Consider the following 27,574-nt stretch of genomic DNA (forward strand, 5'->3'; position numbering starts at 1 on the left):
TGAACCAAAAATGACAAAAATGAATTTATTGAAAATTTATTCAATTCTCAGTGCCTATGTTTAAAATAAATAATGGTAAGGTGGAGAGAGTAAAATGGCCAAAAGTACAGTGTTTTAAAAGAACGGTGAGCAAAATCAGTACAATTTTTAGAGGATATATATAAACAGACATAATATACAAAACAGTAATTTAAAAGTAAACAATGCAGCAACTTATTAGAACCAAAGTTTGAAGTATACCTTCTGAAAAGCAGTAGTTTTAAGAGCTTTTGGGGGCCATTAGTTTTGCTCTGAATTAAATATTAGTGTCTGTTTAAAGATTTTTAGTGTAATAAGCAGTTCAACAAACATTTAATGCCAATGCTTTTGAGCACATGTCTTGTGCGCCCTTCTATCCCTAACTAAACACCTTTTCTAAAGAAGTAAAGTGCATGTGCAACACTATTTTGATCTTTACCCCCAACTCAAAGCAAGTGTTTTAAATGTTAAACAAGGATGCGGCAGTGTTGACACTTTTTTTTCCCCCTGTCTCCAAGGAATGTTTTAAACACGGGTAAATAATTAGACAGCAACTGCAAAGGAAGTAACCGATTATGAATATATTAAATACTGTCATTCAAACTACAGCGACACTCTTCATAATAGAGCATGCTGCTCTTTTGCATTGAGAAACAAAGCTTCAGAGACGACATCACTCGTGGTTACATTGCATGATAAAAGCACTAAAACATGATCATAAGTGCACCATTGTAAAGGACACAGCTGTCCAGTGGAAAAATCACTACCTGTAGCATTAGAGAAGCAAAACAAAAGAGCATCTGAGACATGTACCAAAGCCTATTTCATTCCCTATTTAAAAAGGTCCATCTTAGTTCTATACAGCAGTGCTACAGCTGATTTGCTTTTTAAGCGCTGAATAAATAGACGATAGTACCACGATGTGTGTAGGCCAACACACATGTATAACTGGGATTGACTGGGACAGAGAAGACAGTACAAAGCAGCATGTTTTGGGATGAACAAAAAAAGAAAAATGTCAGGCAACTTTGCAAATACTTTTCTACGTGAATTTGGGTTATGATCTTCATAAGCAGCAGACCTTATTTCGATGCAGCTGTCTCATTGTCTGTATTTTACAATAAAGAACAAAACATCTGCTGATCAGAAAGGAAAGCTCTGCTGTGCGTGAGCTTGCCAAACTGAAAATGTATTTCAAGTAACAAGAACTCAATCAATAAAAATGCCACAGGCTTCAGGTACAGAACAAAACCTCCACCATGAACTGATCAAATAAGGTGTATGTTGACTGTCCAGACATTCACTCATACACAGCCACTCTTTATCCATCACAGAACAGTAAGAGAAGTTGGTTGTGGACATCTTTGTGGTCTTTCCAAATGTACAGTAGGTACAAGAGCGTCCCTTGATTACAGTTCCCAAAAGCTTCACTTTGCACTCTTTTTTGGCACAGCAGGCCTCTTGGCCTGCCAGAGGTGATTATGAATGGTCAGGGCGTCCACACTGACGGACACAGTCTTGGCAGGTATGACGGTGAACTGCTTGCGGTCAGAGCTGTACTTGTAGAGCTTATCAATCATCTTCTTAGTGATGCTTTTAGGCCCTGTGCCAGTGAGCTTGTGGATCTCCTCTGTGTCAGGAAAGTATGAGTAGAGTGCACGGAACTGGCAGCCACCATCACGGAAGAGAATCATTAAGTGGTTTGACTCGCACTTCTCAATTTCCTGCACACAAGTATGCAAAGTAATTATTGTAAAATTCCACTTCAGCAAAACACGTTAGTTTTAATGTATAAAGTCTTTAAACCTATATAAAGTGATGTGACTAATCTGTTTATGGATGAAAACAAACCTCGAGAATGGAGTTCTTCTGTGGTTCATTTACTTTTCCGGCCAAGCAGCAGTGAGAAATGGCATTGTGGATTATTGGCTTATTAGACTTTGCACTTGGCTCCTTGAAAAGTTTAGGCCCTGCAGAAATTTACATTTAAAAAATAAATAAATAAATAAATCACGTTTGAAATTGGACTTAAAAATATTTTAAGAATCAATTATATTATTATTATTATTTTATCAATTCTAAAATGTAAGTGGTTATTATTTTAAACAAACATGTTTGAAATTGGGCTTTAAAAAAAAAAAAAGCTATTTCAAGAACGAATTTTGTTATTCCTAAAATGCAAGTGGTTATTATTTTAATAACATTGTTAAATACAGGTTAGTTTTCTTCACTGCTTCTACAAATAAAGGTGAAATATCTTACCAGTGTATTCCGCCATAGACGTTGATGTAATGGAAGACGCAGTAGAACCGTTGTCCCAGTCACGTTCTGTTGTCCGACTGAGGACTGAAAACGACTCCACAGATTCCCCCCTGTTCATGAAAACAACACGCCAATAAGAGCAATAGGGCAGGACAACATTGAGAGGTCACAGACTGGATTAGTTAGAATTAGAATTGATTTTTAAAGCGTGATTAAAGGCATGCACATACACATGCACCCAACTTACCGCTGAGATCCTGCACCTCCCGAGTTCACACTGTCTGCTTCAGTAGTGGCCACAGAGGCCAGTGAGAGATTAGAGCCAGATTGGGCACTGATCAGGTTCTCATCTGAAAATTGAAAACCCTTTTTAAACATTTTTAAATAATAAGCATTGCTACTAAGACTCAAATAAAGGACAGTCCCCTACGAGTTAAAACGACTTTTTAAGACTTCATTAAAGTCACTTCAAATGTAATTTAAGAACTCACATTTCAGGAAATAAATGCTTCACACTCCCTAAAGTGAAAAGCGTGCTTTTTTGTTTCTGGTGTAAAACAGAATATCAGAAGGAAAAGCCACTATGGTGTATAAGTTGTGACCATGTATAAATTAGAACAGCTGTATAACCCTAGGTTCACAACACCAAAGGACAAGTCACTTGTGTCGCTCATAGTTTGTCTCTTGTGGGTGTGCAGCAACTGCTACTGCTGTTCAGTACTGTACTGTTTATAGTCTATATGATTTACACGCATCACTAAAATGTATCTATGTTCGTATTACATGCTGCATGCGCCACAGGCACCAACAAACTCTTTTTCTTTCTTCATGACTCTATACACATTTAATGAGAAGTTGTAAATGATAGGATAAGAAGAAACCATGGTTATATTTTTTTCTTGCATTTTTGCATCAAACACTAAATGGGAACTCTTTGCAGATAGAAATTAAAGTTGTGAGTGGGGAATTGTAAAAACGTTGGCCCACATGCACCATAAGATCATAAGGTCTGAGAAATCATTTGTTACCTTGTCACTCTTGTTAGTATGAATGTAGTATTACTGTATAACTGAGATGCATAAGGGGTCTAGTAAAGACTCTTGTATATGTTTTAAACATACACAGAAAGAAAGCACAAAGAAAATAAACAAAACTTACTAGCAGGAGTGCATTTTGGAAGTGTATCCGTGGAAACCTCTTCCTTCATCACAGACTTTGGTCTATGCTTCTTGGGCTTGGGCTTGGGCTTGGGCTTGGGTTTGGGTTTAGGCTGTTCCTGCTCTTCAGACAACTCTTGCTGTTTCCTTTTCAGGTACTCTTGTTTTATTAACTCTCGTCTGGCTTTCTCTTCCTCTTTTCTGATCCGCTCCTCTTCAGCTTTCCTCCTGAAAGCAAAGATATTTTTAACAATCATATTCAATGAATTTTTACCATGATGAATAAGAAATCGATAAAAAAAATCTGGCTAGTCATTGCAGCACAGAATCTGTTTTTATATGAAGCATGGTGCAGTAGTTTTAATCTACTGTACGTACTTTCAGTAAGCTATCTCACTTTACTACATTATATGTTAACACTGTAACATACACGTAACATGTAAATGAAAGCTAGTGGCAAACGATTACATGTCATTATCATATTAACTTGCCCTAGGCAGTTTCATTCATTAATAACTATATCAACATCTCTAGATTAAGTGTCCATGTATGCACAAGTTTTCTAAGACACTATGGAGTTTAGGAAATACCTGGCTTCATCCCTCTTAAGCTCACTTTCTGCCTCTAACTGCTGCTTGCGCAGCCGAGCCTCCTCTGCCTTCTTCTGTTGTTTCAAGAGAAAAGCTGCACGCTTTTTGGCCATTTCATCCTCTGCCTTCTGCTCATCCTGAAGAAAAACAAACAAACAAACAAACAAACAAACACACAAAAGCAACAAGTGAGTGAGATGTTGTCTGTATCACTGCACGTATCTGAAGTGAAACAAGCCAATACCTTGAAGAAAAAGCCCATGCCAGTTTTCTTTTCTCCATCCACTGCATCAGTGGGGACTTCTAATGCATTAGAACTGCCCTCATCTGACGGGGCTATGTCTGACAAATCCACCTCAATCAGATTGGCCTTGTTTTTTGAGCTATCCTCAAACTCAGCACCATTGTCAAAGGATTCCTCAGGTTTCCTTAATGTACTAGGCACACTTTCATCAAAAGTCACTCCAAGAGCAACAGAGCTTGGTTCCCTTGAGACTGTACGTAAATTGGCTTCATCATGGAGATGGAATGTGGTGTTCGTTAGTGTTGCCTCGGTTTGAGTGATTGTCTCAGGCTCTGCTTTGGGGGTCCTGCCCCCTGGACTAGCTCTAGGAGTAGGACTGTCACTGGGAGTGGGCGTAGATATTTTCTGCCCTTTGCTGCAGTCCTTGGACAGCTTCAGCTCAGAGGGTTTGGAGCGGGACCGTGCTGAGGTCAGCTTGGGGGGCTTACGAACTACAGGGCTGCCGCTTGGCTCTACAAAATGAATAGCTGCTCGAACCTTTGGTTCTTGTAAATTTCCTCGCTCATCGACAGGGGGTGGGGCAGCACCTGGAGGAGACTGGATGTTTTGCTTCATAAGTAGGTCCTGCTGGAGAGACAACTGCATCATCTGCTGCTGAATACTGCTGATGGCCTCGTTAAGCATTTCTATGGAGCGATTACACTCATTAAGGTCTATTTCCTCATCTATGTCTAAGGCATTAGGTGGTATAGCAGCTGCACTCCCCCACTCAAGTGATGCCTTCTCTGGCTCCTCAGTGCCTTTCTCCCTATCCCTCACTGCATCAAGACAAGAGTCATCTTTTGTTGACTGCTCTTTTTCTCCATTAAGCTTTTGGCCATTTTTCAAGTGGTCCAATCTGAACGACTGAGGGAGAGTGTCACTCTTGCCTTTTTTTACGACGTGAAGGAAGGCAACTTTTCCAAGCTTGAGTCTTTGCCTAGCACACAAGATCTCCATCTTCTTCTTCTGGGTCTCAATTGCACGGCGCTTTTCTTCAAGCTGCATGTGCAACTGTACAAGCTCTGAAGCCAGCATATTGCTGTTGTCCCTGCCCTGCTGTGTAGGACTCTGGTCCCTTTTCATCTTCCATGAGGTGAGGGGGAAAGGAAAGATCTCTGAACCATCTGGCGTAGTCCTTTGCGAGCTGCTGGTGCTGGAGCGAATGTCTTGATTGCTGCCGAACTTCTGCATCTTTCGCTCTGCAAAGCTAGTCATTCTCACACTGCCACTGGCCACACTACTGACCTGTGACTGAACACTGAGAGCAGGGCTGGAGCACCTACTTCCTTCATCCTTGTCCTCATGCTCCTTAACACTCATGTCCTCTTGAAGCTTTGCAGATTCCTGATCCTCTTCATAAAACTGTCTCTTAGGTGGATGAAGCTCCTTGGTTAGTTCTGCATCCTGATCTTCAATCGTCTCCACAGTCTCTGTGTTGTCATCAGGCAGTACACCCCAAGCTTGAACAGGCCTGTTGTCTTCAGCCACTGATGAATGCAGGTAGAACCCAGGGGACTGTTCAGCAGAGGACTCAACACTACTTGTGACTGTAGGTCTGAAGGCATGAGTCTGTGCAGCAGATGGAGGAACAGATTCATTAGATTTGGGTTCAGGAGCTATCTCAAGTTCAGAGATGGAGCTGGCATTGAAGGTCCGATTAAGGTTGTGTGGAGGTCTTCGCCTAGCTGAGGAACTGGGGCCCTCTCCAGCACCACCCCTCCGTGTTGACCCACGCTGTCGTCCCTCTCCGGACTCTTCCTCCTTATTTAAGCATATAGACTTTTCTTTTGCTGGTTTAAGGACAGCAGGCATCAGCGGTTCCAGATAGAAACTAGCCGTTCTGGAATCTGCAGGAGATTCCTCCTGTCTGCCCCGTGAGCTTGTTTTAGCACTAGGGGTGGCACACCGGTGTTCTACATCCCCTGGGTTTGACAAAGTAACCTCATTTTTAGATGACTCCTCCCGAATAACAGTCATCATATCATCATCTTCATCCATGTTAACATTCCCTAGAAGCCCATGACCATTGACTCGCCGAGGACCACCCTGGCTTGGATGACCCTGGTGTTTGGGTGTGACAGTAGAGGCCAGGCTGTCCTCACTGATGGAGCATGTGAGGCTAGCACTGTCACCTGAGACCAAGTCTGCATCACTGTCCGTGGCACAGTGGAGAACATAGCGATTCAGCTGGGATAGTGGCCTGGATAGGATTACAAGTGAAACAGGTCATATCTTGATCAAGTAACTAACAGTGTAGAGTCAAGCAGGTTAACTAATGCAGACATCAAATGACAAAATTAGTTTCTCTTATACCTCTGTCTTTTTTCTGACCAGGCCACAGACCCTCGAGAATGACTTTCCTGTGTCAGCGAGTTAGAACGATTTCTACTGCCTGTTTAAAAAACCAACAACAAAAGAAAAACCACAAAATAGAACACATTCGATCAATATATCTTGATTTTACTGCTGTGAAATTATGAAAAAGAATTTAAAAACCTCAAAAATTGTTGTTAATTTTAGTGTCCTACCTGATGCATCCTCTCCCTGCTGAGATTTTTGCTGCCTCTGTCTTAGTGGTAAAAGTGGATGTGAGGGACTAAAGGTGGAATTCCCCTTATTACTGAAACAGAAAGCAATGTTGCCATGTCACAAAAAAAAACCAAAAAAACAAAATTAGGGCAAAGGATATCCAAGCCCACTTATGCCCAATGTCTAATCTTAACCGACACTATACAGCTCTCTTGTGGCTGGACAAATATAGACAACTAGTTTTTCATTTGCTTAAGATTCTTAATTAGGACAGAATGTACTCTCACCTAAATGTCACCAAAACACTCCACTGCCACAATTAGCCCCATGATATTTTTTTGTAACTTATATCTGACCTGTTAAAAAAAAAAACTATGCACAAATATACAGGAACATAACCGATCCTTCTGTCATGCAGATCTGAACCTGTTTAAGAACTTCAAACCCACCTATCTCTCTCATTTTGTTACCTGTTATCCTAATTGAATTTATGCATGTGAGACATTTAGTGACACTGCACACAGAGCTTACGAGTTCTGACTCAAGTTTGTGTGCTTTATGCACATGCGAGTGGCATTTAATAACAGCGTGGGAGAAGCTCAAGAGTCCTGCCAGAGTGCAACAAATAGCTAGCGTTAGCAGGTTACCTAAATTTTTAATACCTAAGGTTACCTAAGTTTTTACCTGTTCAAATAGTGCATATTTATAACAAATCTTAAATTATGCTGGTGTTAGCACTTATTGATCTATCGACAAGAAACAAAGGAGTTATTCTGCTTCAAAATGTTAGGAGGCCCTGGAGGCCCATACCACTCCAACTATCTTTTAAAAGCCATGAACTTTTGCATATCGACAGGTCCTATAAGGAAATTCCATTTGTGAATGTAATCAGATTTAAAACTTGCATGGTGATTATATGTCCATTTAACAGATTATTAAAAATATTCAACCACGACTAGTTCTACTTGCAGAACGTCTCCAGTTAGCCAAATTGAAATTTGATTGTTGTATATTAGATAATTTGTGCATTGCTCACCAAGAGATGACTGGTGCATTGAAAATCATTCTGTATCAAATCTGTCTTGTAATTGTGCTTGAACAGTGCTTGACTAAAACCATTGCCTAAAGTCTAAATCTGTTTAAATATGTTTGCTACGTGCATCATTTGTATGTTGATTTGGATATAATCCTAATACTCGAGATACATGTATAGAGGGTGACAGATAATCTAACAGAAATCCACTGAAAATGGCTTCAGCGACTGTACAAACAAGATTTGTAATGATCATATTTTAAAATATTATTTAACTCAGCTTTATTAAATACTTATTCTCAAATTATTTAGGAGCTCATTAACATACCTCCCAGTTATAATAAACTCATGATTTTTTCCCTACATTCAGACACAAAGGTTCTATGTTTAAATGTTTAAACATTTTACATAAATAAACTTTTTTTTTTTAAATGCAGAGCAACATTTCTAAGAAAAGAAAGGGGGTAAAAGTGACCACTGATTGTGCTTGACCACACACAATCAGATCATATTAGCCTAACACATATCCAGATGAAAGGTTTATGCACAAAGAGATGAGGGATTTCAAGACTTACTAAGGATCAGATTCCTCAGTGTGCAGGAAGTACCTGTTACACACTTCGGGGCTGTTTGGGACAGGATGAGCAGAATCGGCCATTCCAGGTGAGACCAGGAAGCTTCGTTTGGTAGCATTGGAGATGGGCACAGAGGGCCGGGAGCTCTTCGACTGAGTCACTGCTCTTGCTGTAAAGAGATGTATCAGATGCAGAGGAAAACTAGTCATTTTAAACTTATGTCAAACCATGTTAAACACCTTCTCTCAAGATTATTAAAATAAACACACTGCACAGAAACAATGTGTGAATACATAGAAAAACCACTCAAAATGTCCAAAAATAATGCATTTCTCACCATCCTTGAATTCCTGCACATCCCTTGGGTGGACAAACTCAGGCTTCACAATCTCAAACCACCAAAAAAGTTCAGCAATGAATACCATCACGTTGTGCTGAAAAATTGGAAAAAACAGAGGATAAGCATTATAAATGGGGCTATAGAAAAAAAAAAAAAAGAAAAAGACCATGGAGCAAATCAATATAGTCAAATTTCTTACTTTGAGCACCAGAGGTGAATACAGCATGTCTTCTAGTGTTAAATAAAAGCTTTTATTTAGGTACTCATTCGCAAACTCCTTCAGTAGCTGGATATTATACAGGCTGTCTGCTATTGAGGTGACCTCCTTCAAGCAAATATCTATATGACAGAAAAGATTAGGTTATCAAACAGGTGCTGATGTAGTTACTGTCATTTTCAAATCACACTTGCCAGCACACTCACCGGCCACTTTAATAGGAACACCGGTACACCTGCCAATCAGCATAAAATCATACAGATACAGGCCAAGAGCTTCAGCTAATGTTCACATCAAACACCAGAATATGGGAAAATGTAATCTCACCAAAACAGCACAGCTGGCACTGGAAAAACATCACCTGGTCTGTTCCCAATCATCAGTCCAGTTTAGGTGAGTCTGTGTCCACTGTAGCCTCAGATTCCTGTTCTTGGGTTCCACGCCTGTCCAGCAATCCGTTCTTTTGCTGTTGTAGCCCATCTGCCTGAAGGTTCAGCATGTTGTGCATTCTGACATGCTCTTCTGTTCACCACGGTTTAAAGAGTGTTTGAGCTACCGTAGATTTCCTGTCAGCTCAAATCGGTCTGGGCATACACCCCTGTCCTTTTGCATCAACAAGGCATTTCCACACACAGAACTGCCACACCCTGAATGAAACTCTAAAGACTGTTGTGTGTAAAAATCCCAGAGGGTCAGCAGTTTCTGAAATACTCAAAACCAGCCTGGCACCAACAATCATACCACAGTCAAAGTCACTGCGATCACATTTTTCCCCCATTCTGATGTTTGATGTCAACATTAACCGAAGCTCTTGAACCGAATCTCATTTTATGGACTGAAGCAACATGACTGACTGGATAATTGCCCGAATATACAGCTGTTCATATTAGTGTCCAGTGAGTGTATACTCAGTCAATATTTGCTTCCAAAAGACTACATATCCCCAGAGAAAGGTATCTAGAGTTTAAAAAAATAATAATAAAAAATGTAAAATTAAAAATAATAAAAAAAAATAAAAAAAAAAGACCAGTAGCATGACAAGTCAGAAAAGGCTGCAGTAAACAAACTAAATGTAGTCTACATCCTGGAGTGAAGCATATTTAAATTTCTATTTAGAGAGTGTACCATCAAGCTTCATGAGGTCTGGGCAGTAGTAGTGAACCACAGTCAGTAGGGCAGCACCATCACACACATCCCTCATCAGATCCTCCAGCAGGGGAAAGTGGGGAAGCTGACGGCCTGAGGTGTGTTCTCGTCTATAGCGCACCTGAACAGGTAAGAGAAGAGAACAGAACATGGGGGCTTGGCCAACAAGTTCTAACTAACAATTTACAATGTATATAATGAAAATATTTCAAATACTGCCACATAAAGCTTTTCCGTAGAACCAATTCACGTCCTTTAATTAAACTCTATTAATAATTAGAATTTTATTCACAACAGGAATAAATTTAGCTGCATATCTGTAACAGAACTAGAATATACAGAACTATGTTATACAGTCCCCTCCAAACGTTTTGGAACAGCAAGTTCGGCAATTCTGTTGTTTCTGGCTATACACTGAAGACATCTGGGTTTGAGATGATAGACCACAATTTCAGCTTTCATTTCCTGATAGTTACAGTTATATGAATTAAACAGCTTACAACATGGCACCTTTTGTTTGAAACCACTCATTTTTCAAGTGATCAAAAATATTATAACATGTAACTGACAGGTGTTTCTTGTTGCCCAGGTGTGCCCTGTTAGATTAATTGTTTAAACAATACATAGCTGTGAATGTCTACTCTTAGTTTGAACCCTGGGTTTCATCTGTGAATACTGCATTTGCTGTTAAAAAGGATAAACCACTGTGAACACCAGAGAGCTGTCTTTTGGAGAAAAGCAAGCCATTTTGATCAGAGCCACTGCATAAGTATTGGGCATAGCCAATACAACAATTTTGAATTTCCTGAAAAAGAAAGAAACCACTGGTGTACTAACAACCAGACATCGAACAGGTCGGCCGAGGAAGACAGCAGCAGTTGATTACAACGACCTCCACAGGGCAGGGGAGAACGTGTCACAATCCACCATTCGAAGAAGACTTTGAGAGCAGAAATACAGAGACCATACCACAGCATGCAAACCACTCATGAGCAGTAAGAATCAGAAGGCCAGATTGGAATTTGCAAAAAAATAAATAAAAAAATACAGAGATGAGCCATAAAAGTTCTGGAACCGAGGTTAACCTCTGCCAAAGTGATGGAAAGTGTGCAGAAAGAAAGGATCTGCTCATGATCCAAAATGTACGAGCTCATTGGTCAGGCACAGTGGACGTAGCGTCATGGCTCGGGCTTGCATGGCTGCTTCTGGAACTGGCTCACTAATCTTTATTGATGATGTAACTCATTATGTTAGCAGAAGAATGAAGACAGAATTTACCAATTTACAGAGAAATGCATCCAATGTAATAGGGAGGAACTTCATGCAGCAAGACAATGACCCAAAACACACTGCCAACACAACAACTCAATCACCAGACCCCAACTGAGCATGCATTTCACCACCTGAAGAGGAGACTGAAGGGAGAAACTCCCCCAAACAAACAACAACTGAAAAAAGCTGTGGAAAAGCATCACAAAAGAAGAATGCAACAGCTTGGTGATGTCAGTGGGTCGCTGACTTGATGCAGTTATTGCAAGCAAGGGATATCCAACCAAATATTAAGTGCTATTTTCTTTAAAACTATCTGCTCTTATACTTTTGCTCACCTAAACAGTGGGTGGTCTGCCACCAAAGGTGCCATGTCCTAAGTTGTTTAACACATTTAGATGTAAATATCAGAAAAGAAAAGCTGAGATTCTGATCTATCATCTCATATTCAATTTTTAATCTCAATCCCAAATGTCCTCAGTGTATAGCAAAGACAAAAGAATTGGCCTTGTCTTTCCAGTAGTTTCAGATGGGACTGTGCTGTACATATACATATTCCAGTGGAAGTATTTTTGCACTAAAATCCACAACCAGAGCATAGCTTTAAATAAAAGACATACAGAACACATACATTAACTCATTTTGCTAAATTCAAGAATCAAGGTTGTCCGTTCCAGAGCAAACAGACACTTGACTAGAGTTAAGTGCCATTTCAGTAATTTTACATACGGAAGTCCAATTTAAAACACTGCACATTTAGTCAGCCACGATAAGGAACGGTCACCCCTGACTCAACTAATACAGCTATCTAAAACACACAGCATAGCTACACACACAGTGAGGGCTACAGGAGAGAGCAGGAAGTGAGTGAGGAGTACAGTCCCATGTGCTGGATTACATGACAGCCTCTAGCATGCAATGGTTCAGCAGCAGCATGGTTTCAGGGGCAAAGGACACAGAAAGCAGAGTGAGAGTGAGATGATAGATATACATATTAAAAGACCTAGATAGCATCTGAGGGTGTACACTGAGGGTGTCACTGCTCCATTTTATTTAAGATGCGTGAGAGAATGCGATTTTTTTTGTCTTGTCAGAATTTTCTTATTTATTTAAAATGAGGTCACATTTGTACAGCGTTTTCAAATGACATTTGCATAGGTGAGCTCAGGGAAACTTATGTTAACAGAGCTGAGCTCCTGTACTACAATCTAATAGAATCTGATTCCAAAACAAACAAAAAGAAACTGAAAGTTTAAGGTCTGTCCAGTCAAATGTAGTGAGTTAAATTAGGACAGAAATGAATGCATTGTAAACAATCGATTAAATCATTTCCATAAATTTCCATGATCAATGTTGAAAACTCAAAATGATACATATTTTAACTTCAGTCACCACTGTCATCATCAACGCTCCTACACGGTCAGCTAACCAAACTCCTAAAAGCCAGTTTAATCCCAAACTCTCCTGATGGTATGCAGAGTCTTTGGACATGTTTAAGAAAATAAAGATGGATTAAAAACAGCAGAAAAAAGCAATGATCTAGTTTTGTATGCAATCAGATCTCAGGGCCCTTGGCTCCATTAATGTATTTCCCTGTGACACATCACTATCACTAATCTTTTTTCCTCTTTCACAACCATTCCTATATTAATCAACACGGAACGACTACTGCTCAGTGCAAATCAGACGAGTACAGTGCAAGATATAAAACAAAAAAAATTCCCGGAAATAATAAACTGCAAAATTACAATAAGAACATCTACAAAACACTTTTAGACATATACTGGACTTGTACAAAAGCTCTAACACCCCAATTTTGATTTTAAGGGGACTTTATGTTTGGTTGCAGGTGCACGCCTGCATTTTTGTTATAGCGTGCATTTTCTGTGGGAATGCGTTCACATTTTGTCCAGATATCCATTTTACGCAGCTGTCCAAGAGGCCGAACATCACTATGTATAGCATGACATCAGCTATGTAGGTCTCCAACATGTGTATCTGTGAGACAGAATTCAAGTGGATTAAGCATGTTTGATATTGTTTTTCTCAGACAATTTAATGTTAAAAAAAAAAATAAAAATTTGAATGACTGCTTTAATCGTCCAGAGATGAACAATAAAGCTTAGAAACAAAAATAATCGCCTAAATGCCAGTTGTGAACTAAAACACACTGTCCAACAGGTTTAGGCTATATATAACCAGCTGAAACACACCCCAAAGTCTTTTAATGAGGAAATGAAGGTTATATTTAACAATAAACAGATGACCAACAAAATAATAATAATGATGATATTTATAAAAAAAAAATTAAAAGCAATTTTTTAATTGCTATGGTTTACATATCTTGCATTCAAAATTGTTCAGATTAATTCGTAAGCAGTTCTCAATTTAGAAAAAAAAAAAAAAAAAAAAAGGCTGTGCCATTTTTCCTTTGGAACCCAGATAGAAGATCACAAGCAATGATGGATGAACAAATCATAAAATCATTAACTAGCCTACCCAGCAAGTGAAAGCAAATCTGCCCAGGAACCTAACTGACCCTTTTCACACTTACAGGTTCTATGTAATGAAAGTCATCATAGTTGGGGAGGAAAAAAAAAAAAAAAAAAAAAAAAGACAGCAACAGCAGTATTTATGCGAAACTCCCTTATTGACTAAAATGTGTTGGCTAACATTTAGCTATAAGCTGTAATGCCCTCTCCTCATGTTATTTTTAAGGATATCAATCTGAATAGCTGTCTTTCATATAAGCTAAATCAATCTAGTTATCTATATTTTTAACGGACAGACGGCGCCTTGGCCGATGTGCGTAGTGCGGCAAACGGAATGAGTAACGTGTGCCATAGTTACTGCACCAAGGTGTGTTGCACCACTGTAAAATATATTACATTTAAACATACATAAAAACTGTGTTTTTTTTAGTTCTCCGAATGATGCAAGAGAGAAGGAAAAACACTGGCACTCACTATATCACCAGCTTACTGAACCAATATGTCTGCCTAGCAACTACAAATAAAAATGAATCAGCTGGAGACACAACCATATTGTTCTGTGGCTTATAAACACATTTATATAGGGGGAAAAAAGGGAAAATAAGAAAAGATAAAAGAAATAGTCTAACAATCACAGACAATGTGACTGGATATTATAATGAGGTAATGCAAGATCATCTGCAGACGATTAAATCATTATACAGCCTAAAAGCAATGGAGTGAGAAGAGGTAGCTGTCCTGTACAATTTAGCGCAGAAAGGACCTAAAGCTGGGATGGTGCATTGAGGTTTAGTACACACACACACACACACACACACACGTCCCTTCATTAACACACCCACCCATACTCACACACACATAGTGGAATGCATTTGGGCTCAGGGGAATGGAAGGCTGATATTGTTGGGTGATTATTGGACAGCATGAGCCACTAGGCATCAGCATTTCCCACTGTAATTCACTGCAAAGCCTCAATGGTAGGGTGTGTATGTGCGCACATCAACACACACTAATGCGTGCAGTGGTGGAGATGATTGCACTGGCAGCAAACTTACAGGTACTAGCTTCCAATACCACTTTGAGGGAGACTATCCGAGTAGCAAGAGAGGGGGTTAGAGGGAGGGGAGGGGGAGTGGAAGGGGGCAGACAGGAATGTACGGTCAGAGAAAAGGAAAAACAGAACTGACACAGCTAGCAGAGAGACAGAGAGAGAGGAAGGGACTGGTAGTAGGGATCTTTTCTCTGTTACAGTGAAGACAGTCCAAAGAAACAAGAGACTATCAAAAACTGGTACTATAGTACACAAATTATTACTGCGCCTTTTCTGAAGTTACAGGAAGTAAATGAAGAGAAGAAGAGGGTGATACCTTCTGATGACTGGGAGAATCCAGCAGATGTTGCTTTACTTTGTATTCCTTTTCAGAGATCTCCCTCATTTTCAAGTTTACCTGAAGTGTTAAACACAGAAATATTAACCTCATAAACATAATAAGGCAACAGACTGCGTTCCTAGACAATCAGATACGTTCGTCGTAAACCACTCCTTCATTACTTTAAGTGCACCTACGCAGCAGTTTTACAACAAACTGATCATTAACACTGGAACATAATGACATCCCACAATGCTGGATTGTGCAAATTACTATTTGTTGTGTCTGCCTTGTGTAGCTTTTGTTAAAAACGTCTGAAAGGCAAGCTAGTTATGTTCCAATATTTTATAAAATAAACTGATCTTATAGCTAAGCACTATGAATACTGTCTCACTTTTAGACATGTACTGTAACAGTAACAACTGAGGGGGAAAAAAATCCAAAAAAACTCTTAGTAGGAATTATTTTGTACAGTTTTATTACAGTGACGCTTTTAGTATTGGCTTAAATGGATCCATTATAGCGAGACAAATCCAACTTTTTAATGACATCAGAAAATATATGATTGTGAAATCTAAAAGTTCAACTCAAATAACTATGACAAGGTGTTTATCTACGCCAGCCACAATATCATTACCTTGTTACGTAACAAAAGAGACAAGTCTGTAACACAACACAATACAAAAGAGACAAGTCTGTAACACAACACAATACAAAAGAGACAAGTCTGTAACACAACACACTGCAACACAAATTCTTGATTGTTCCCATTACCTTGTTAATCCAGAAGATCATGGCGTCCTCCAAGTCAAAGGGAAGCTCTTTAGAGGCGCTGAAGGTAGAGAAGCGCTTCACACAGGTCACCACTTTCTCAATGCTGATCATCTCCACTGTGTAGGCCATCATCAGGGCATCAATCATAGGCATGTGTGAACTCTACCACACAGTTAAGAAAACCAACAGTCAGCACAGCAAGAGATGTTAAAACATTTTTGGCAAAGAAGTCCCACACTGAGCTCATATTCCATATTCACACACAAAGGCATAAAGGCCTCCAAACAAACCACGGCACTATTCTGTTAACTGCAATGGCCAAAACATATTACAGCACACTGGCAAGCATTCATAATGACATCATACATCCAAAAAAGCCTGAGACACTTCAGACACTATGCAATGACATTTGAATGAAAGGAGTCAGATCCATAAGTGTATCCCTGAACAAACCACCAAAGACTTCTCGCAAGTTGAAGTCAAACATAGATAACTGGTGCACTAAACACATTTACTACCGAGCATTCTGTCCCAAATGGCTACAATCCTAATTACGTCAATTAAGGTCAGCTTATCATTTATCAGGTTATCGTAAACAAAAGTAAGAGAGTCTAAAAGCCAGGAAACAAATCTTGGCCATTAGTCTGTACTGCACATGTAAATATTTGAGCTCGCTGCCCAAATTTACACCTACTGCCTAGTTATACAACAAGACATTGAAAGCAATATCAAATTAATTAATCCTGAGCTACTTTTTAATTAGAAAGTCATAAGACCAAGTGCAATAAAGCCTAAACATTATAAGTAACAGATATGCAGACATAAGAAAGTAACATTTACCTTTGTGATTTGAATGTTAAAATATCATAAAGGCCTCAGTGAAGCACATTTGGCCTGTTTTTGCTCTGTAACTCTGCAGTAAACTAAAGAACTACAGGCTACAGGATGCAACCGCACAAATTCACAAGATTGGCCTTTTATTCCACACAAATCTATCAGCTCAATTATACACAGAATTTCTGGGAGACTAACACTTCATCCTTCAGCCAATGGAAAGCTGGTCGCCAAGTTAAGAGAATAAAAATAATCTATGCCAGGAGCCGTATACACATTCAGACTAAGCAAGTTGCCCTAAATTTGTTTATATGTTTTTGACTACATTTTTTCAGAGGCGTTTAAATCTGCAGACTGGTCAAAGTGCGTAAAAGCTTAACGCAGTGGTTCTGCAACATTCTATCAAGAAACAAGGGGAGATTTAAAAAAAAATTTTTTAATTGCAATGACACACTGGAAGTTAGAACACGTAACCGACAAATGCACCATAAAACACAAGAGCTCAACATGTTCTTATGTTGAAAGATGCAAATGAAGGCCATGTAGCACCAGTGCACCAGGACACGGTGTTGGAAACATGATCATGCTGGAGGAAACGAGGAGCATAAATGTCTAACTGCTTCTAATATTTTTGTGTGTGCGCGCATGTGTGTGTGTGTGTGAGTGGAACTGCCATGTCAAGCAATTTATTATTTAACATAATTTTATGGTCTTGAATGACTTTAAATCTGATATGTGGGCCAAAAAAAAAAAAACACCAAAATATAAATGAATAATACATTCATAAATATTACATGGGATGTTATCACGGTCATAAACAAAACTGCAGTGGAGTGAAACGAAACAGTCAAATAAAGTGAGTGATTTATGATTTATGATTTACTTAACAAACCAGCTTAGAGCACAAAGGTAGATCCAAAATAAAGCGATTTTAGTGGTTGGTGTTTTGCTCCTAAGTGAGTGGCCTACATGTTGTAAGTAAAATCAGTCGCTCTGCATTTTTGTGTTCATTAAAAAAATTTTGATGTAATGTGATGTTTTGATGTAATTTACGTGATGTGTGAAATTCAGTACAATATCCAGTAAAAATGCTAACATTATAGCCATGTCAAAAAATAGACTATATAACAACGCCACAATAAAATAACTTTATAAATATTTAATACTGAACAATTCCTACTCTGCAAGTCCAAGACTTACTGCAGGCATATATCGTTATAGCATGCTGTAATAACCCTGGAACGTTTCACTTTCACTACACAGAAACCAACACTGAAAGTACACTTGTTACAGCGTTTGTTTGTTACAACAGGGTTGTCATGGAAACCTGTCTCTCATTAATCATGCTTGTTTCCGACTTTTTGCCCTGCTCTCATCACATATTATAAGCTATTAATAAACAAAGTACTACTAAGCTGCTTCAGTCTAAATATGGCTAAATATCTCACCCGATCGCATGTCACTGGTGGAAATACCCAGCCTGAGTAGAAAGCAAAGATGAAAAAGATAATGTGGAAGTACACAACAAAATAATTCACATTTTGTTGTATTTTTGTCATCAAAAACACTCAAAAATAAATTCTTTTATGCTTTAGGCTGCATGTTGTCCTTTTCTTCTTTAGTTTGCAATCACTTTGTGCTGAATGTATCTAGGCTTCCTCCTACCTTCACTAATTTATTTGTAACCAATTTTAACCCCACATTCATAATTCTGTATTTTCAGTAATCTGCTGTTACTTTTCTTAACTATAGTATATATCACTGTACACTTATGGGCAAAAAAAAAAAAAAAAAAGTACCAGGCCCATAATGGCACAATATTAAACTTTTTCAGGAAATTAGCAAGAATTAAACAAATACTGTAGCTCTCCTAGATCGCTCTATCAATCCTGGTTCCATTATGAGCTTGTTATCAGGCCCTTGATGAGCTGCATCAGGTGTGGCAGGTAAAAGATTAGTCATTATTTGGTTAAGCAAAAAAAAAACAAAAAACAACAAAAAATCCCAGACGATATTTTTTTTACAATTTTGTACACACAGACATGTGTTAGTTTGAATTTTACATCAAACATTTTAACCATTATCATGATTTTACCTTTGCGTACAAGAAGACTATATAGTGACAGTGAATTTCCCTGGTTCTAGCTTTTCCCCAAACAAACAGTTCACTGCAGCAAAAGTAACTGAGCAAATGAAGGCACAGGAGGTCTCAGGAGTGCATTTGTTTAATTCTTGCTAATTTTCTGACCAATCATTTGTTGTTAAGACCCTTAAAAACTTAATATTTTGCCATTTTCGGTTTGGCCTATTTTTTTTTTTTTTTTTTGACCAGGAGTGTAAACAGAATTCAAATATTGTGCTTAACATTAGCCTGTTTCCAAAGTGCTACAAAATTATGCTTCTCTAGTTTTCCATCCATTATCATTCCCAAACAAGAGAAAACTGTCAAAAAATTAGCACCAATTACATGTTCGTTGATTACCGATCGCATCGTCCTAACACTCAGCCCTGCTGGCTGTAAGTGTTGAAACCTCTGAAGCAGTGTTTGTGTCTAAAAAGCTTACATGAGGCAGGGGATATAAAATTCACTCTCCTTTGCTTGGGCTGCTTTAAGTTTGGTGGTCAAAGTGCTGGTGCAATACTGGTCATGACAGATTCGCACAAAGCAAATATCAACTCACTTACACACACTCGTGCCTTGGAACAATCAAGCTTTGTCAAACAGGTTCATGTGGGTTACGCCACACAAAGCCTTGTACAGGGTGTGGACTCAATCAAAAACATTTGCATCTACAGGGATAAAACCAGACGTGGGTGGACAGTGCTGAATCACCAGTGCTTTCAATTTCTAATCACTGCAGCCTTAAAGCACAATGATAGAAGTCAATGTAATCTACTCCTTTTCTAACCATTTAGTAGAAGCTCCTGCTTTACTGTCTGCCCTGGTGAAAGAGATATTAACAACAGACAGCAAAGAACATTTTCTCCTGCCTGCTCTGTTGGTATGGAGATAAGGCATGTTACTACAGGAAGACTTCCGCACACTGAAGCATACACTCTGGCCATGCAATGCCATATTTGCTTCCTCTCAGTGCATTTTAGCTGTCACTGAAGATCCCAGAATCTAACCGTCAACGCGAGCTTTTCTACAGCGCAGAGACTTTCCAACATGTCGCATGTGGACCCTTTCTGCAAAATCCAACCCATTCACCCCAATTACATCAGCTAAAGAAAGTAAATCAGACAATGCTGGTAGACTCAACTCTCACCATTTTGATTGGCTGGCACGTGAGGTCACCCTCTGTGACGGGCGTGTCATCTCCCTCCATGACGTAGATGCCTTTGCGAGACAGGGCCTGGATGACTGACTGGTGGGACTGAAGGGAAGCCGCCTGGTCCCCTTTGAGAATGAGGCTGCACACACGACAATAGAGCTCAGAGGACAACAGCAGCCTGATTACAGGAGGCTTGATGTGCTCCTGCTCATACTGGTCTGTGTAGAAAGGGTCCCGCATGTCCTCTGGGATGTGATCTGAAAAAGAGTTTTTAAAAAAATTAGAACTAAAGAATAAATAAGGTATTTAACACTTAACTAGCAGCCTATTTTAAGTTGGGTAATAATTAGGTCCATGTGTCCATGAAGCACACCCAGGATGTACCAGACAACCCACCATTATAAAAAAATAATAATAATAATAATAATAATAAAACTGCTACATGGCCCCCATAAATAGCTACAATATATGGCAGAAAGTTTGAGGACGCCTGATCATCACAGCCATATGTGGTTCTTCCCCAAAATGCTGCCATACAGTTGGAAGCACACAACTGTCTAGAATGACTTTGTATACTGTAGCAATACAATTTCACTTCACTGGAATTAAGGGACTCAAACATGTTCCAGCATGACAATGTCCCTGTGTACAAAGCAAGCTCTATGAAGACATGGTTTGTCAAGGTTGGAGTAGAAGAACTCAAGTGGACCAAGCCCTGACCTCAACCTCACTAACATTCTTGGGCCGGATTGAACAAACCCCCTCAGCCAAGCTCCAAAATCTAGTGGAAAACCTTCCCAGAAAAGTGGAGGGTATTATAACAGCCAACAGGGACCAACTCCATATTAATACTCATGGTTTTAGAATGGGCACAAGTGGGTGTGATGGTCGGGTGTCCACATACTTTTGGCCATATAGTGTACAATACTGTACACATTTAATTTATGTTTAAATACTGGGATACAGTCATAAAATAAATCTGTGTTTTTTGGTTTTTTTTTTTCCCACAGTTAAAGCAGTTCCTGATTGCAGACAGTTTAAGAATCTCTGATATAAGCTATGAAGTTCATTCAGTAGAAATTTTACATGGTGGAATGAGGGATGCATAAATAAACACCCCACTGAGGACAGATCAAAAGCCAAAGTACAGCAAACTGGATTCAGTAAAGCCTTGTAACTAAGCCTGGCCTTATTTATCTGCTTGGAAGGGAGTTTGGATCTGTAAGTGTTACTTTATCATGGTGAGGGTGTGAAAAAGCTGTGATGCTGTGTTTCACAGTTTAAGAGCTCCCATGTCAGCATAGATGAATTGTATCAGCTGGGGCCTGGTTGTAAACACAGAATGGAAATATTAACAGAAGCGAGAGACCAGAACTGCCCTTTTATTGGTAGCACCTTGTACCTTCTTCTCACAAACACTCAGCAGCACAAGCATTACCCAGGGCTACAGTTCTGCTGGACATCACAGGGCACCAGGCAAAATCAGCCTTTTTGTGTCACCCCTCTTTTTTTGTTTTGGTAATATCCCAGCATAGGTCAATAAAAGATCAGCGGAGAGGAGAAACACTGATCTCTGGAGAACACTAGGCTCTGTAAAGGGGAAAGAAAACAAAGGTGGAGGACCCCCAGCATCCAACCAGTAATAACAAGGAGGCATGACTACTTGCCTGTTGATCCAGAAAGCCCTTCTTCTTGCACAGGCATGAACGTGTGTAAAGAGGTGTGTTTTTGGGAGAAACACTGAAGGGAGGGGCTGCATTTGTTTGAATTTTGAATTTCAAAACAGTTAGCTTCAACTAACGTCCACCTAAATAACTGGCCAAAAGGACTATTGTTTACATTGCTTTTATCCATGAGGATAAAAATATGGCGAGGACTATAAAGTGAGTCCCTAATAAGTCCTGTAAAGACAAAACCATTGTTAAGGTGCTTGGTTTCATCAGCAAAGTGTTTCAACCATCTAGCACTGATGCTCAGACACTGATGCTAGCAATAAACCTCAGCAAAATTGACCTGAATCAACCTGGATATTATATTTTTTCCATATCCGCCAGTATTTTTAATACATGTCTCAAATACAACACAGACCGTGAACATACAACACACTGCCTTATATAACACCTGTAGCTCACACCAGCAGCTCACATTACTTTTTAAATTTTAACATGAAAAAGAAATTTCAAGATCAACCTAAGTGTTTTTTAATTAAAATAAATCCAAAGTCATCTGTTTGTTTTAGCGATGCTCCTCTGGTTAAATCAGACTGTTTGCTACGATTTTGAAGAAGCAGAGGATAAAGTAGATGAGGACGGCTGCTCCATCATGTGTATGAACACTAATTATGATTGTTGCAGGCCTTAAAAGACAAGAGTCACGTCTGCATTAGAGGACATCCAGCATTTCCAGATAATGAGCTATGGATAATTGTGATTATAATTGAGGAAAAAGAACATTATTTGTTGCTATGGAACAAAACATCAAGACACAGTGTCAGATAAGTCAAAAGGGGGGAAAAAAAAAAAAAACTTTACAGCATGGCATGTGTGTGAAATCTGAGTATTGAACACAATACTCAGGAAAACAATACAGTGCTGCACCTTAAGGTCTACAGAAAAAATACATATTCATACAAACTGTCCTAACCACGTAGCTGCTTAGATAACCATCATTACCTCAATAAAAATAAATGCTGATTACCCGAGCGAGCGAGTCTTAGATGGAATTAGGTCAGTTATTTCACAGCTGACAGGTTTCCCAGCCACTTACGACAGGTTGCATGTACAGTCTAACACCTAGCTGATCATCATACACACTCTTTTACAAGTACATCAAGAACTTTGTATGAACCGTGAGATATAAACAAGGGCGATTTTTGGGCTTTAAAACCTGACCATAGTGCTGGAGTGGGACTCAAATGTCCACCAAACTCAAATCTACTACACAAAAGACCATGAAACAATACTGAGCATTCAAACTAAAAGGAAGAACTTTTGCTGTACAGGATAAACGGGCTGACCTTACCAGAAATTCCACTAATTATGTAAATAACGAGAAATTCAATCTACTGCCCGTAGGGACATTTGCCTGAGCATTTCACTGCCAGTGTATAACAGACCTGCGCTAGCCAGTGCCAAGGAAAGCACTAAAAATATACTTTGTGCAACAGTGCTCCTGGTTATCACTTTACCATCCTGCGGTGGGCTGTTAGTGTAGTGAAACTGTGCTCAATTATTGCAGGAAGAAAAACAAACAAAGTCTCAGCAGGGAGGTGTTTTAAGAAAATAATATTGGTTATAACAAAGCTATTACCCTGTATATTTTAGAGTGGTACATTTTCAAACCCACTGTTGAACTATTATGAGGAAAGAGGAAGAATGAGGTCACACATCTTCCTCCTTCTCTGCTTATGAACACAATCTCTCTACTTGCAAATGCCAAACCATAAATCAGTTGCCTGAACACAATGAACGTCAATCAGTTTTCTACACAGGACACATTTCCCCTAACTCGGATATAAGAGTGTCAGGGTTCATAGAGATGCACCAAAATAAAATTTCTGGAGAATTTTTAGGCCCAATATTTTGTTTTCAACAACTACACGAAAGAGGTGTTTGGGACATGGATGATCACCACTGACTGAGATATTTTAATTTGGTCTTGACACCAAATAATTGGGTGTTTTACATGAAACGACAGATTAATACAGCTTATGACATATTATCTGCTGTATTTGATTACTGATCAAGAAACCGTTTTCCCACACTTTGATTTTTTTTACAAAGCTGAATTTACTTTACTTGAAGTTCCTTATACAACCTCTGGCATAAAAAAATACACTTTTCATGTCTGAAAGTAAATAGTGAGTGTTTATTTCTGACAGCGAATACACTCCTTGCTGGTTTGCCCACAACATTTTCCCCATCTTGCTAGCACTGAAGACAGAATAAACGCTGCTGATCCTGACTGTTAAATCAGCGGACACTTCTGCACTTCACATCCGGAACGATGCCTGTGATGACCCAGATTGGTCTCCACCCCTGATATAAATTAGCTGCTTGTGCCTTATAACAGAAAGAAAGTAGTTTGTAAGAGAACATGAACTCTATTATAATTCTATAGTTTAAAAAAAAAAAAAAAAAGAAAAGAAAAAAAGTTTGTGCCTTACGTCTAGAGTACTGTTTGGATGGGATAATATTTCCGGACCAATGTGTGTGAAGTAACATTGCCAGAGGACGTCTGTAGTACTTACTATCAGTTCACATGAGATAAGTTATCACTGTACAAATCAGAGACTGGAGCGTCTGTCATGTTCATGATGTGCTCGTAGTCATTTCCATCAGAAGTACCATACACACTACATATACACCACTTATTAATACAAACTGATAGTTTTTGTTTTTATTATAACCGCTTTGTGCGCTTGATCATGATCATGACTGTAACAAGCATGTCGGCTATACCTGAGCTAGGAACTCAATAACTTATCTAAAACCTCCGACAACTCCTTGTAAACGTCTTTATTTTACAGCGCTGCTTTTTAAACTCAGCCAATACTTAGTTTGGTTTTGACTAGAGATAGAAAATAATGCTGTAGTGTCTTTATACTGAAGAAAAAGCACAAAACCTTCTTCCCCACAGGATATAAGAGAATTACCTGGGGATATTTCTACATGTCATTTTACACCACGTAAAAGATGCAGTCTGAAACACTTACTGACATGACGGAATTGGACAGGACTAAAATCCGAGAGATTCACCAGTAACAAATACATGAGCCCAACTCTCCATGTACAACTAATCCGGTCTGAATAGGGCTAAAGACAGTGGCCTGAATGCTCTGGGGTATGTTATTGTGCACTGAAGATTACGCAGATGGTGAACAAAAGCACTGTTTATAAGCCTATCTTAACACATATCAGTATTTAACTCATGTTTAACTCATATTTAACCACTTTTAAAGCCAAAGCAGGCCTTCTGTGTTTTAAACATATTGCTCATGGTGTATTTGAGCAGCTGTCTTCACTGCTTCTCTCAGCTCACCTGTTACTCTGCATGTGCTATATAAAGCTAAACAAATCCCCTTACCGATTCCGTAGGCTTTAGCAAACAGCCAGCGGAGGTTGGCTGCTATCTTGGCCCTCGCTGAATCATACATTTCCAGCGGTGTGATCTCCACTGCCTCGGTAGTCGCCTCCATCTTCCGTCGTGTGCTGCTGCTGCTGTTGCTGCTGTCTCCTCCAGCCCCCAAGTCCAAATCCATCCTGAGACCACTACAACCAAACAAGCCGACACACAACATCAGCGGTGGCTCCACCTCAGTGTCCTGTATCGCTTTATAATCTGCACTTTACCTTCAGATCAAATGCACCGATAACGCAGACGGCTAGGCAGCGTTAGGCCGGGGAAAGTCCAGCTCTGGAACGTTAGCTATCATAACACTATGCAAAGATATATTAGCATGCTAAATGGCCCGCTGAGCTTGTTTAAACATGCTACAAAATCACTAGCGCATACGTCTACCTGCCTAATATATATATATAATATATAATGTAATATTATATAATATAGTCAGCTAAAGACTAAACAGCAGCGCAGGGATATTATGCTCAGCTAGCAAGCTACTACTTTATTAGCTAGCTAGCTGTGGTTAGTGATGACGCGCAGGCTAACTCTAGCCAGGTATGCTATATAGGAGAGTCTTCTGTCAAAGGCTCTTACCTAGCTTGCATTGTTTACGTTAATAGCAAAAGCAGTTTGCTGTATACGTTCCAGCTATAACTGAGCTCCTTGAACTGACCACAAATTCAATAAATTATTAGCTGCACAGTTGATATGTGTCTGTGTGTATGTGTGTATATATACACACATACACACACACACACACACAGTGCCAATACACGGCTGTAATAACGACAGCTAGCTAGCTAACTAGCTTTAATTAAATCTAGCCCTTGAGCTCGCCAGAGAAACGGGGGTGAAAAACAGCCCCATTGTCCGTGTTAAAGGCAGCATTTCTGTTCCATACCTCACTAATTTATGCTCTCAATCCAACTGAAGAAATCCGCGGGTGGAGAACATGAGAGTGGGCAGAGCAGCGGAACTCACGAGGAGCCGCTGGCCGAGCAGAGGACCGTCTCCTCCTAACAACAGCTCCGAGTCGGCGGTAGCTAAGCGACCCGTATGTGGCTCAGCCTAGCGACCGCGCGCGCGCGACGCCCAGTCCAGTTCAAAATGTAACCGACGTCCAGCAATAACGTTTTTCTCCTCAGGAGAAAATATTTTCCAAATGAACAGTCATTTTAGCCTCAAACTCATTTCAGGTAATTACACTCAGACCAAAAATTAGTTTAGTACACCAATTATTCCTCTAATTCACCCCCGCTGCTGTGAAAACCCTAAATTAGTTGTTTTGGAAAGAGACATTTTCATCTTGCTGTATTAGCACCTTTTCCCCATTTTGTAAGTTCAGTTACATGCAGTAATGATGCCTTCAGCTGCATACTTAATAAAGCCCAAACTCCACTCTTTGGATGAAATTCGAACTGAAATATATATTTCAGCGTCAAGACTCTGTCAAGAAAAAGACAAGAGTATATTGTAATGTCATTTCTTTATTGTTTAATCAGGAGAATACCATGCGCGGTTATTAAAAATATTTTTCAGTATAAAATCAAATATAAATTCATGCAAAACAACTAGCACCAGCAGTATTTCTCGGTAATAAACTTCAAATTAGGTAAAGAAATGAACTTGTAAAATTCCCTGAATGCAGGCCATCTAGAAACATTTCTTAATTTTTTTTTATAATACAGATTTAAATATTTTTTAAAAATGTATTATAGCTATAGAAGCAAGTTTCTCAGAGCTATACGACATGACGTCATGGCGGAAGTGGGCGGAGCCTAATGCAGTGGTCGCGAGCGAACAGGTACAGTAAAATAAACTTTTTTTTTTAATAAGATGTTTTTAATTTGAACATCAGGTCATTTTAGAATAAACTGATAAACTGACATTAATATAAAAAATATATGTCAACAAGTTTATTATTAATATTATCATTATTATTATTATTATTATTATTATTATTATTATTTATTTGTTTGTTTATTTATTTATTGCATTATTATTATTATTATTATTATTATTATTACTATTATTTGGAGAGTTTATTTGATAAGCATGCCCATTGTCTCACTAAATATCAACTTAATTTTCAACTTTTTTAGCTGAACATACACTCCTGGGCAAAAAAAAAAAAAAGGCTATATAATGGTTATCTAATGCAGGTTTTGTGTCTAGAAGACGTGTTAAAAAGTCATTGCTGTCTCAAAGACATCAAAGACAGAATGAAGTTTTTGGAGGTTCTGTGCAGAGTGATGAATCATGATCGGAGTTGCATGGTGATGC

The 27,574-nt window shown here is 39.1% G+C and overlaps 1 protein-coding gene across 4 annotated transcripts; it reads right to left on the reverse strand.

The window, feature by feature from the left end:
• camsap1b (calmodulin regulated spectrin-associated protein 1b) lies at positions 1-26,380 on the reverse strand. Of its 4 annotated transcripts, XM_034298979.2 has the most exons (20): positions 26,193-26,380; positions 25,519-25,605; positions 25,253-25,437; positions 20,162-20,424; positions 16,059-16,220; positions 15,282-15,362; positions 14,970-15,002; positions 10,133-10,274; positions 8,990-9,129; positions 8,788-8,884; positions 8,451-8,619; positions 6,842-6,933; positions 6,627-6,705; positions 4,272-6,513; positions 4,028-4,164; positions 3,439-3,665; positions 2,528-2,630; positions 2,281-2,390; positions 1,870-1,988; positions 1-1,742 (listed from the first exon to the last, which is right to left on the reverse strand). In XM_034298979.2, the coding sequence occupies exons 3-20, from the start codon at positions 25,425-25,427 to the stop codon at positions 1,446-1,448; spliced, it is 4,668 nt and encodes a 1,555-aa protein (XP_034154870.2). In that variant the 5' UTR covers positions 25,428-25,437; positions 25,519-25,605; positions 26,193-26,380; the 3' UTR covers positions 1-1,445. The 4 variants fall into 4 exon arrangements, with proteins under 4 accessions (XP_034154870.2, XP_053084741.1, XP_053084740.1 ...); XM_053228766.1 differs by lacking the exon at positions 25,519-25,605 and having other exon boundaries at positions 8,484-8,619; XM_053228765.1 differs by lacking the exon at positions 25,519-25,605 and having other exon boundaries at positions 26,193-26,379.
• Between the last annotated feature and the right edge of the window lie 1,194 nt (positions 26,381-27,574).

The sequence above is a fragment of the Pangasianodon hypophthalmus genome, chromosome 24, assembly GCF_027358585.1.
Source record: "Pangasianodon hypophthalmus isolate fPanHyp1 chromosome 24, fPanHyp1.pri, whole genome shotgun sequence".
In the NCBI taxonomy this organism is placed as follows: Eukaryota; Metazoa; Chordata; class Actinopteri; order Siluriformes; family Pangasiidae; genus Pangasianodon; species Pangasianodon hypophthalmus.